This window comes from Dermochelys coriacea, chromosome 1, assembly GCF_009764565.3.
Source record: "Dermochelys coriacea isolate rDerCor1 chromosome 1, rDerCor1.pri.v4, whole genome shotgun sequence".
NCBI lineage: Eukaryota > Metazoa > Chordata > Testudines > Dermochelyidae > Dermochelys > Dermochelys coriacea.
In genome coordinates, this window is record NC_050068.2 from 12973139 (window position 1) to 12986325 (window position 13187).

At 39.0% G+C, this 13187-nt stretch overlaps 1 protein-coding gene across 1 annotated transcript in view; it reads left to right on the plus strand.

Moving 5' to 3' along the window:
- UVRAG (UV radiation resistance associated) overlaps positions 1-13187 on the plus strand; it is a 161972-nt gene that overhangs the window by 93395 nt on the left and 55390 nt on the right. The window contains 1 exon segment of the mRNA XM_038403606.2: positions 11297-11375. Coding sequence (XP_038259534.2) covers positions 11297-11375 — 79 coding nt within the window.

Below are 13187 nucleotides of genomic sequence, written 5' to 3' on the forward strand. Positions count from 1 at the left end.
AGTTTTTATTCAAGCCTAAGTTAATTGTATCCAGTTTGCAAATTAATTCCAATTCAGCAGTCTCTTGTTGGAGTCTGTTTTTGAAGTTTTTTTTGTTGAAGAATTGCCACTTTTAGATCTGTAATTGAATGACCAAAGAGATTGAAGTGTTCTCCGACTGGTTTTTGAACGTTATAATTCTTGACGTCTGATTTGTGTCCATTTATTCTTTTACGTAGAGACTGTCCAGTTTGACCAATGTACATGGCAGAGGGGCATTGCTGGCACAGGATGGCATATATCACATAGATAGATGCGCAGGTGAAGGAGCCTCTGATAGCGTGGCTGATGTGATTTAAGCCCTATGATGTCTACTGAATAGATATGTGGACAGAGTTGGCAACGGGCTTTGTTGCAAGAATAGGTTCCTTGGTTAGTGGTTCTGTTGTGTGGTGTGTGGTTGCTGGTGAGTATTTGCTTCAGGTTGGGGGACTGTCTGTAAGCAAGGACTGGTCTGTCTCCCAAGATCTGTGAGAGTGATGGGTCGTCCTTCAGGATAGGTTGCAGATCCTTGATGATGCGTTGGAGAGGTTTTAGTTGGGGGCTGAAGGTGATGGCTAGTGGCATTCTGTTATTTTCTTTGTTGGGCCTGTCTTGTAGTGGGTAACTTCTGTATACTCTTCTGGCTCTGTCAATCTGTTCCTTCACTTCAGCAGGTGGGTATTGTAGTTGTAAGAATGCTTGATAGAGAACTTGTAGGTGTTTGCCTCTGTCTGAGGGGTTGGAGCAAATGCGGTTGTATTGAAGAGCTTGGCTGTAGACAATGGATCGTGTGGTGTGGTCTGGATAAAATCTGGAGGCATGTAGGTAGGCATAGCGGTCAGTAGGTTTCCGGTATAGGGGGGTGGTTATGTGACCATGGCTTATTAGCACCGTAATGTCCAGGAAGTGGATCTCTTGTGTGGACTGGTCCAGGCTGAGGTTGATGGTGGGATGGACATTGTTGAAATCCTGGTGGAATTCCTCAAGGGCTTCTTTTCCATGGGTCCAGATGTCATCCATGTAGCACAAGTAGAGTAGGGGCATTAGGGGATGAGAGCTGAGGAAGCATTGTTCTAAGTTAGCCATAAAAATGTTGGCATTCTCCAGGGCCATGCTGGTACCCATGGCAGTGCTGCTGATTTGAAGGTATACATTGTCCCCAAATGTGAAATAGTTATGGGTAAGGACAAAGTCACAAAGTTCAGCCACCAGGTTTGCCGTGACATTATCGGGGATACTGTTCCTGACGGCTTGCATTCCTTCTTTGTGTGGAATGTTGGCGTGTAGGTAGAAAGGTATTACTTTTCCCGCTATCAGTGGCAGGCTCAGCACCTCTGACAATCTGCTTACTTTCAGTTTTTGACACTAGGGCCAAAATTTTAGAATTGGATACCTAACGCTTCATGGCACTAAATTCACTACTCTCTTTCAAAGGTTGCAGTGCAGAGCACAGGAGCGCGAATTGCAGAGCACACCAAAGAGTTGCGCTCTTAACTGCTCTGTATAGCACTTCTGGTGCAAACTAAAAGTTACTCCGTTCACCTTAACATAGTCTTTGAAAGAGGACTACATTAATATGAATCATGTACCTTTTTAGTTTACACCATCAGTGTCTGCAGTTGGAGCACAACTTTTTGGTGCACTCTGCAATTTACACCCCTTTTATCCACACTGTGGTGCAGTGTAGACATGTCCAAAGACTCGTGCAGAGTTTCCCATACTGCAGTTGCACAATAGTTATTTGAGTCTGATACAGCCTACTTTTGACAGTGGCCTGTACCTGGTATCTTAAAGGAAATAGGGAGGCAACATTTATACCCAGGCTTCTGTTCAATGCTATAGCAGGTAGGCAGATGTCTGTTAAATTTTAACCTATCTAGCATAGCTATAGATATTAGAGTACCTGGAACTTTCCAGTCATTTGAAAATTCAGTCTCCGTATTTGACTTTTAGCAGTAGTGAATTCCACAGACTGATTATACATTCCCACAACCATTTATTCTAAGTTAATTCATTTGAAACCCCATTGGGATTTAATACAGACCTTCTTTAAATGTGCCACATGTCAATCTGTAGTAAACTAGCTTTTAGAAATGAACAGAAATGTCACTATTTCACTTCAGGTTTGTCCAAAGACCTTTTTTGTTGGAGATTAAATTTTGAGATTTCAAGTTCCTTGCATAGGTTCAGTGCAGTTTGGGACATGGGAAAAGGGCTGATTAGAATAGAATAAAAAAAAATCCAAACCATATGTTTTAATGCCAAATTGGAAACACATGAAGGCAGTTAAAAATCAAACAATTGCTTAAACTTTTAACAGTTTGTATTAAAGACAGGTGGTTATATATAGTAAAAATCAGTCACCACTATATTGGCACCTTTGTGATCTTTTTGGATACAAAATGAGGAGTTCATAAATCACAAAATCTAGCTATAAAGATATTTTGGACTTGAGAACTCATAAGAACAACCTTAGTGTCTGAAATAAATTTATGGAGTATAGATCCTTTTTGGTTTACTTAAGAGTTAACATCTGACTGACCAAACAGTCCTGTGGAGATTTACTGCAGGTTACTCAAATATTTAAGCTGCTGTGTGATGTTGAACAGGTACAGATTAGCCCAATAACAGATATGAGGCTGTAAAATAAATGAGGTTTCAGTGACTGGTAAGTACTTGTCTAGGTCAGCCCAAAAAGAGAGCTCGGAGATGAGAATAAGTTGGTAGTTATGATTGATTATGACACAGTTAATGAACACAATTAGACTAACAACGGTGGTCTTAGAACAGTGCTTAAAACCCAAATTAGTATGGGCATGTCAACTTTTTTTTACAAACTTGAGATCTGAAAGCACATGACACCAATAAAACTACTGATTTCCCAGGACAGATATTCCACGGGTGAAGCACGTCTGCATCAGAAGATCTTACTCTTTCTATTTTGAATACTTTGAGAGCCTAGCAGTCTTTGCTATTGTACAAAATACTTAGCTGCTTAACAAAAATATGCAATTAGAAGATTGGCTTAAAAACTAGTTTGTTTCATGAACTCATGGAAAAATTCAGCAATCGTATTTGAATAAGTATTCTGCAATATATGCAGTACCTTGTTAGTATAGTATGCAGCCTTTGCAGATGGTTGGTTTTTAAGATTTATTTTGGGAAATCTTTGTGGGAGAAATTTTTATGTTGCTACCAAAACCTTTGACTCCTAACTTACCTCAGTGTGGGTATTTGCTTCTCCATTTTCTTCTGTTACTTTATTAATAGAGCATGTTACTCTAAGTTCAACTTCATTGTGTTTGGATTGCAATTCAAGATGCTAACGTTTGATCTATAAAGCTCTGTGCTCTGGTTCCTGGCTACCTCAGTCTGTCTGCATCTCCCCAGTTCCACTGTGTACCAAGGGGACATTCAGTCCTTTGATTTAAATGTCAGAGGGCTGGTGGCAGGCCACTTCAATGGAAGACCTTCTGCTTTGGAATTTTTCTCCCCTCGCTCACCCCCCATAACAATTTATGACCATTTATAGTGTGACACAAGACATTCTGATGGGTGTCTTCTGGAGGGACATGGGGTGATTACTTCCTCTGGAGAATTTTATTTGAAGAGGCATGTTTTTATTTATATTTATACCAAAAAGGAAAAGGTCCCTAATCCAAAACTCTAAGCACCCCACCCAATTTACACAAAAGTAAATTACCTCCAGAATACCAAACCTTCCCCCAGCTGCGCCCCAAAACCTGACTTCACAGTAGCTTGCCATGAAGGTCAGTAGACTTTTGTGCTGTTTTTAAACTGAGGGGAAGAAACTTGTTCCAAAACTGGAGGGCCCCTCTCAAAGAGCACTCTGGAACCTGAGAGGGATCCAGTTCAGGTGCCTTTGATCCATATACCTAGTCTGGACACCTGTAGGTAGATGCTGAAGAATATGGAGCACCAGTGACTTGCTGTAACTCAGAAGCATCACTTAATAAGCAGGCTGCTATATTCGGAGCTAGTTTAAATGCCATATTATCCTGAACTGTAGTCCCCTGTAGAGCACATTGCAGTAATCCATTCTTGAGGTGTAGTAGTATCACAGTAGTAAGGCCTGCATCAGGAAGAAACTATTGCAATGGCCAGCTGCAGATGGTAAAAAGTATTTCTGCACACTGCTGCTTTCTGATCATCCAGCAGCAGCTGGAAATGTAATATAACCACCAATCATGAAAGCTTTTTAGGTTTTGTGCTTATTCCCACAAACGGGAAAGGGTGCCTTAAGAACTAGAAAGTAAATATTCAAATATCTACCTTGGCTTAGCTAGGATACTTCTGTTTCACTGATTACATCTTAACTGTTCAACTGGAGTTGAAGTGACCATATCCAGTTTCTCTTAGCTTTCCAAGTTGTGATTTGTACTGCATATATTGAATTTCTCTACTTTGTATTTTGTAGAAGGGCTTTTAAACCTAAGTTGACAAGTAAGGTCTTGCCCTAAATTCTGAAAATGCCACTGCCAATTAAAAATATGGGCTTTATATAAAACTATCCTTTTAAACTGTTAGCATCTGACATAGTTAGCATGCCGCTTGCACACCTAACGCTTACACTGCATTACCAGATGTATTCATTTGACAAATGCTTGCTAAAAGTGAAGACTAATTTTTAAGAAATGGCTTCCTAAGGTTTCACTTGGCAGAATAGCTGTGGACCTAAAAATTATCAAGCCAATGAAAGTGGCAAATATGTTGCTTTGTGAAGGTTGGAAAGTTTTTCAAATATTCTATGCATGCTGTTTAAACTTTCAAGTCTGAAGCATTGTGCTATCCATGTTATAAGAAGTCTTCCCAGAGTTAAAACTTAACAAAATATTACATGATGCTATTGCAAAATGTAGCCAGGCACTTTTGCAAATTCTGATTTATGGAAGGGACAATCTTGTGGGTAAATAAGTCTTCGGTGTTAGAACTAGGTCATTCCCAGCTCAGGTGACCTTGAACAAGTCACATGACCTCAGCCTGAGTTTCCCCATCTTTTAAAAGTAGGGATTCTTACCTTTGACATGAGTGTAGTGGAGCTGAACTCTAGGTGTGTCTACACGGCAGCTAGACACCTGTGGCCAGCCCATGCCAGCTGACTCGGGCTTGGGGTATGGGGCTGTTTCATTTCAGTGTAGACTTCACGGCTCATGCTGCAGCCCAGGCTCTAGGACCTTGTGAGGTGGGAGAGTCCTTGAGCCCGGGCTCCAGCCTGAGCCCAGACGTCTACACTGCAGTGAAACAGCCCTGCAGCCTCAGCCCCATGAGCCCGAGTCAGCTGGCATGGGCCAGCCCTTAGTTTTTCACTGCAGTATAGACATACCCTCAGTGTTTAAATTGGAGACACTCAGTACTATTCAGGTATAAGTAGTATTTGCTAAGGTTGCTATCTCTCCAATCCCCCTGCCTCTTCTAGATTGAAGGAGGGGAAAGGATTTCTTATCTCTTGGCTATCCCAGTTTTCTGGCCACAATCTGTTTTACAAGTAATTAAAATGAAGAGGTATTGTTCCTGGTGTGTGTGTGTGTGTGTGTGTTTGGACTGTCGTACCAAGGATACTCGTAGTCTCATTTTCAGTATGTCTGACTCCTGTGGGAGTTAGAACTGAGACTATATAAACTTTCATTTCAAACTCAAATACATTCTAGTTGCTAGACCTGGTCATAGAAAGTGGCTTTAGTCTGGTCTTTTGCCATGGTGTCGTCTAAATTCAGATCAAATAGTTTTAATTTGAACTCCTGCTTTGATCCCCACAACTCTTAGTCGTTTATTTCCTGTGTGGAGAAATAATTGTTGATATTTAGTAGTATTAAAAAGTGTATCAGTTTTGTATATTAAATTTGAGTATAACACAATTTAGACTACTTTTTTTTTCCAGAAAGTCGTTCCACCCAAAATTTAAAGGGTTTACAGTGTGAGCACTACAGTATTGGCAGTGACTGGCAAGGGCAGACTTGTCATGTGTGGTGCTAGCTAGTATTGCAGCAGTCCAACTTCCTGTCCCCTCAGTCACCAGCACTCCGCATGCTTGTCCATGGTGATGCTAGAGCTGATATCATAGTTATAGCCCAAATAAGGGGCTCTGATGGGCCAGGAATAACACTACTGTGGGGGCAGCAATTAGTGCAGTTGTAACTTAAGAGGTGGAGAGTACAATTCCCATCCAGGCAAACATGCCTTAAGATTTTAGGGGTTTTTTTGCTATTATATTTAAGAAGTTAACTTCCTGTGAACCAAACATTAAGCAATTAGAAGCATGGACTGTTGTTGTCTTGACTAACGCACTCTTAAAAGAAACAGGGTGTCTGCCGTTTGTTTTAATTGTAATCAGCCCTGCTTCTTGATTCTGAAGTCTGTGGAATACTTTCTGAAATTAAACATAAAATCATAGAAATGCAGGGCTGTAAGAGACCTCAAAGGTCAAGTCATTCCCCATGCTGAAGCAGGACCAAGTATACCTAGATCATCCACAACATCCCTTGAAAGTCTGTTCCAGAGCCTAACTACCTGTATAGTTAAAGTTTTTTTCCTAATATCTAACATAAATCTCCTTTGCTGCAGATTAAGTCCATTATTTCTTGTCAGACCTTCAGTTGACATGGAGAACAGTTGATCCCTGTCCTCTTTTTATAACAGCCCTTAACGTTGTTGAAGACTATCATATCCCCTCTCCTGCCCAGTCATCTTTGCTCAAGACTAAACATGCCTGGTTTATCCTTTACTCATAGGTCACCTTTTCCTAAACTTTTTATTAGGGCTGTCGATTAATTGCATTTAACTCACGCTATTAACTCAAAATTAATCATGATTAAAAAAATGAATTGCGATTAATCAGTTTTAATTGCACTGTTAAACAATAGAATACCAATTGAAATTTATTTATTTTTGTATGTTTTTGTACTTTTCAAATACACTGATTTCAATTACAACACAGAATAGTGTACACTGCTCACTTTATATTTATTACAAATATTTTCACTGTAAAAATGATGAAAAATACTGTTCGGTTTAATTCATCTCATACAAGTACCATAATGCAATCTCTTTATCATGAAAGTGCAACTTACAAATGTAAATTTTTTTGCACTCAAAAACAACAATGCAAAACTGTAGAGCCTATTTTTTGTTCAGCCAATCTCTAAGACAAACAAGTTTGTATACATTTATGGGAGATAATGCTGCCCACTTATTTCCAGTGTCACCAGAAGTGAGAACAAGCATTCTCATGGGACTTTTGTAGCTAGCATGGCAAGTTATCTATGTGCCAGATATGCTAAACATCGTATGCCCCTTCATGCTTTGGGCACCATTCCCAAGGACATGCTTCTATGCTGATGATGTGAGTTAAAAAAATAATGTATTAATTAAAGTTGTGAATGAACTACTCAGAAGGAGAATTGTATGTCTCCGGATTTATTGTACCTGCATTCTGCCATATATTTCGTGTTATAGTAGTCTCGGATGATGACTTGGCACATGTTGTTCGTTTTGAAGAACACTTTCACTGCAGATTTGACAAAACGCAAAGAAGGTACCAATGTGAGATTTCCAAAGATATCACTCAAGAATCTGAAGTGCCTTCCAAAATCTGAGAGGGACAGGATGTGGAGCATGTTTTCAGATGCCTTTAAAAGAGCAAAGCTCCAATGAGGAAACTACAGAACCCAAACCACCAAAAAGAAAATCAGCTTTCTGCTGGTGGCATTTGACTCGGATGATGAAAATGAATGTGTCAGTCAGCACTGCTTTGGATTGTTATTGAGCAGAACCCATCATCAGTATAGACACATGTCTCCTGGAATGGTGATTGAAGCATGAAGGGACATATGAATCTTTAGCTCATGCATCATGTAAATATCTTATGATGCTGGCTATGACAGTGCCATGCAAACACCTGTTCTCACTTTTAGGTGACATGAACAAGAAGTGGGCAGCATTATCGCCTGCAAATGTAAACAACCTTGTTTGTCTGAGTGATTGGCTGAACAAGAAATGGGACTGAGTGGACTTGTAGGCTCTAAAGTTTTTAAGTTTTATTTTTGAATGTCGTTATTTTTTGTACATAATTCTACGTTTGTAAGTTCAACTTTCAGTACTTGTATTGAACTGAAATATACTGTTTCTCTTGTTTTTTACAGTGCAAATATTTGTAATCAAAAATAAATATAAAGTGATGACTGCACACTTTGTATTCTGTTATAATTGAAATCAGTATATTTGAAAATGTGTAAAACATCCAAAAATATTTAAGTAAATGGTATTCTATTATTTAACAGTGCAATTAATTGTGATTAATTTTTTTAATCTCTTGACAGCCCTGCTCTTTATCATTTTTGTTGCTCTCCAGTTTATCCAAATCTGTCTGAAGTGTGATGCCTAAAACTGGACACAGTAATCCAGTTTCGTCTCCACCAGTCAGAGTAGACCTGAACAATTATTGCCTGTATTTATTTTATAACGTTCCTGTTAATACACCCAGAATATTGGCCTTTTCGTGACTGCATCACATTGCTGGCTCATACTCAATTTGTGATCCATTATACTCCTCAGATTTCTGCAGTACTACTATTGGTTAATCAGTTACTTTATTTTTTTTTTGTTATACAATATCATACAGAAGGATACATTTGAGCTATACAAATATAAGCAAATTGACTTGGTCCCATCTCATAGTTTCGTAGCCTTGCTTTTGATGGCTGATGTGGAAACTAGGAAACACTGAAATCTCACCACACCAAAGAATGACTTTGGGTGGGCAACTCCAAATTTAACAGTCTAATCCTGTATAAAGACTCTTCTGTGTGAAATTAACATCACCCCACTCCCAAAAAAAGATGATTTGAACATAAACCAGTACTGCATTCAGGTGTTAAAACAAGTTTGACTAACAGCCTTCTTGTTTCTAATCTGGCTATTGTTTGATGCTTTTGCTTATAACATTGGAATTCTCCTTCCCAGAGTGAGTACTCAGTCAGTTTTCTAGGTTTGCTTTCTATTTTAAAGGTGCTAATGCAAACAAGTCGTCAGTCTGTAAAGAACAGAGATTAGAGCAGGCAGGTCTGGAAGGAAAACATGATTAATTGATAGGAAGAGCTTTAAGCCCACAATGCTTAATGTTTCAGGCTTTAGAGATATTAGACTCTGGGCGGATGGCAATTGAATTGATGAACAGACTTAACTGAAAATGTAATGAACTACAAACTAACTCTGGGCTGCATGGCAAGTTTAGCAGCATTGCTTACTAGGAGCTAGGAGTACAAATTCACTTCACGTAGGCCACCAGACAGCCATCAATAGTCATTATTTGCCGCCATGTTACACTAAAGTCTTTAAAAACATAAGAGGACATGGTTGTGCTGCATGTTTGACCAGGTTCAACAAATGCGTGTGACAGTCAGAGGGAAGGGTGGAGGTAGGGTTAGGTGAACAAAACTAAGATAACATAGAAATCAGGTAGCGCATTTTCCACTGGGTAGTGCCAAAATGTGCATGCCACTTTACATAGGCTAAGACATTCCCTGACTGACAGTTTAAAATTCAAGGAATTCAGTATTATAGTAATGACATGAGTATATAGGAAGAGATCTTATTAACTTCATGTTTCCCCAGCTCATTTCACCGATTTATGAATCTTGAATGTTAGCCAAATGTCAGAAGGAAAAAACTGGCAGGGAGAGAAGTTTAATCTTAATGACTTTAAAGGGTTCATTACAAGAAATTGATTGTGCTGGAGAGAAACCTTTAAGTACTTGATATTGTCTTTCCATGTCCCTTTAATTGAGGTTTCCATTTCTAACAGAAAATATATAGCTCTCATTTTCAGTGACTTAACGAAATACTATCATATAATGAAGCAAGCTTTGTATTTAACAGCAGTTTTATTGTCAAGACTGAATGAGTTTTATACTGTTAATTGTAATTGTAGCCTTTATAATCTAATTCTATGACAGTTGAGTAGTGTAACTGTAGGTATTGAAATGAACTCATTTTGATTTGTATCTTGCACTTAGTATATTGAGTGGTAGTTTTTTTTTTTTTTGCAGCATACATCTTCAGTTTGAAGGCACTTTTATTTTCCTATGCTGCAGACAGCTTGGATTTATAGATGTATTAAGCAAGGTGAGCTAGATATACTAGTTATGGTGGTCTTTATACTGCTCAACTTGAAGTGACCCATTAAGAGTTTGAAAGTATCATAAAATTTGGAGCTGATGTCTTAATATTTCATCTGCCCGTAATAATACTGACCTGTTAACATTTGGCTCTAATGGCTCTTTAAAATGGTTGCAAATAATAATAGTGGCTGAGCTGCAGTAAAGAAGTCCTTTGAAGTCAAAACAAATAGGTGTTTTGTAATCACATCTCTAGAATGTGTTGCAGATAGCTTACAAGATACTGAGTTTAAAGATAAAAACCTGTATATGGTAGTTTTGATAGATTCTAAAACTGACATGTTAACCACCATGAGCTCAGCCGGTAAAAGTCCCAACTGGCAAGACACAATATGAGGAAGAGTCAAAATGAGGAACCTCAGGAAAGAGTGCAGTAGAAGATTAAATTGTGAAATTAATGGCTTCATTGTGAACAATCGTTTAAATCTTATTAAGAATTTGCATATCTGATAATACCGTACAGTAATAGTGAAGGTTAAACTTGAATAAGCTTCAGTTACATTGGGGCTAAAATGATGGTCCTTATAACAAGCAGCAGCTGAGAACCAGCAACTGCCCATGATGATTCTAATACAAAAGTATTCCTGTGTGCAATGTACTTCCCCATTACCTAAATCTCGGTATACATTTAGAGATCGTACAGAATATGCTTCCCTTATTACATACTGTACAACAGAAATAAGCCCTTGAAATATGATAGTTGTGGGCTCTATATAGAGTCATTATTGCACTAGGTGTCCAAAGCTCTACCATCAGGGTCTTGTATAGAAGACCGGGGGGACTTGAAAAAGGAGACAATAGAAACATTGCAGCCTAAGCCAAGGAAGCGTTTCCAGATGTAGAATATCTCATGAAGAAACTGCATGAAGTGTAAGTGGGATTGGTGAGTAGATGGTTTGCAAATTGTGCAGATTCATTGCGATTGGAAGTCTGCAGAAACAAAGCTATGGATTTACTTGCACTCAGAAGTGTTCTTGCTGGTATTTCAGCAAATGGTTCTACTTAAATCAGACTAATTTTAAAGGTAAAATATTGAATATGTACTTTCTAAATCTGACTTTCTTCTGACCCTTCCTCATCAGGTTTCCACTGTATCCAAAGGGAGGAGAGAGACTTCAGTTTGATTATGGAGTTTACCTTCTCAACAAAAATGTAGCACAGGTTGGTAAATTTTGAGATTTGTTACAGAAAGATGTGGTAAATTCCTAGAGAGACATTCTACCATGTGATGTCTGCACAGTGGCCTGTATTAAATGAGTGCATCTCACTTTTGCCAAGCGTTTTTTGCATCTGACATGAGCTGCTGCAAGAGGCTCATCATCCGTTTGATGCAGCCAGACATAGTGAGCATTCATGGACTCTGAGGACTTGCACAGTTCAAGGGCCACTTATATGGTGCTGTATAAGGCCCTTAAATTGTATGCTAAGTAAAAAACCCATGATTTGATTATATTACACCTGTTTTGTATACTGACGATCGTGCAAAGCCTAAAAAAGCTCACAAGTTTTTTCAAATCATGCAACCTTTAACTGAACACTGTACTCTTGATGTGGTCCTACAAAAACTGTAAAAATGCTTACATTATTAGTCTGAGAAGAGACCATAGGTGCTCCAGAAGATCTATTACCTTATTTCTATCTTTAACTTTATTTTTCACTCTTGATCTTTTCCTGCATTACGACCCTAACCAGTTTTTTCTCTCCCCTCTTCTTGATAGTGTTTTATCCTAATCTGTGTTAATATCTGTTGCTAATACCTATGCTAATCTGTTAAATAATTTAAACTCCTCATTAAGAAGTCATGTCCTTGTACTGATTTCTTACCCTTCGTTTTTTCGCTATGTAAATTTTATTTAATATATTTTGCTTCCTAAAAAACCTGTAAGTTTTGATTTATGAAAGTACTATTGTTGTACCTGCACTTAAATGAAGAAGTTTGTGGTCCACTAAAATAGTAGTCATGTTCAGTCCTCCAGTACTCCCAATGACTTTTCTTCATAAATCTGTGAATGCGAACAGAGGTCTCATTTTAAAGTGTTTCCTGTTCCTAGAGTTACAAGTCTCTTCTGTTGAGGTTGATGAAATAACTGGTGTGTGAAACAGCTATAGAACTTTTCATCATAAGAGCAGGTAGAACACTTTTTTTCCCGGAAAACTAAAGCACTTGGTATATACATAGGTTTACCCTTGACCACTAAAGCGTAAAGGAAAGAATCATAAGTTTGTCCCTTTTTAAGTACTGCTTTGGGGGGAAGAGTTGGGGACTGTCAAATACAAGTGGGCTTTACAACTCTTAAGACACCTAAAAATTATTCAAAGGTAGGTTTAGTTCACGTGGAAAAACAGAGGGTCTTATGTATGCAGAGGGGACCTGATGTGGGTGGACTAACATTTGTCAGTGGGGAACTGGGAAACGAGAATGCTGCCTCTGTCTCCTTCTTGCAACACCAATAACCTGGGGTTGGCAGTAGGGTCTGAATGGGAGCAAGGAGCTGGCCACATTCCATAGCAACACTCCTGTCAGCCAACCAATTTTCCATCAAGAGTTAATACTGTTCAGATCTTGAACTTTCTCAGGAGTACTTTCATGACTGCTATGTGAAGCTGCATGAGTCAGGGTGGCAGAGCCAGTGGAGTGTTGAGGAAAGAGCTCTGCTCTCAAAGTCTGAGAAGGTGCACTTCCATGTGGGTCTTAGTAATCTGAGAGTGGAAAGCCTAGCCCCCTGCCAAATTTGCATTATACCCAGCCTCTTCCTCTTAAGGAAATTCTGCAAGGTTCCCCTCATAAAGGTAGCCAGCCAGTCAGGCAGCGGCACAGACAGCTGCAGCGGCACAGGAGCTAGCAAACAGAGCTCTAAACAGGGGAGTTTGTATTGTGTTGCTTGTTTGGGGTTTGCTTTTGCTGGGGGGTGTGTGGTCTTTTTGGTGTGGCTTGTGTTTCCCAGATTAACAGGATTTAGGTGGGAAGGAGAT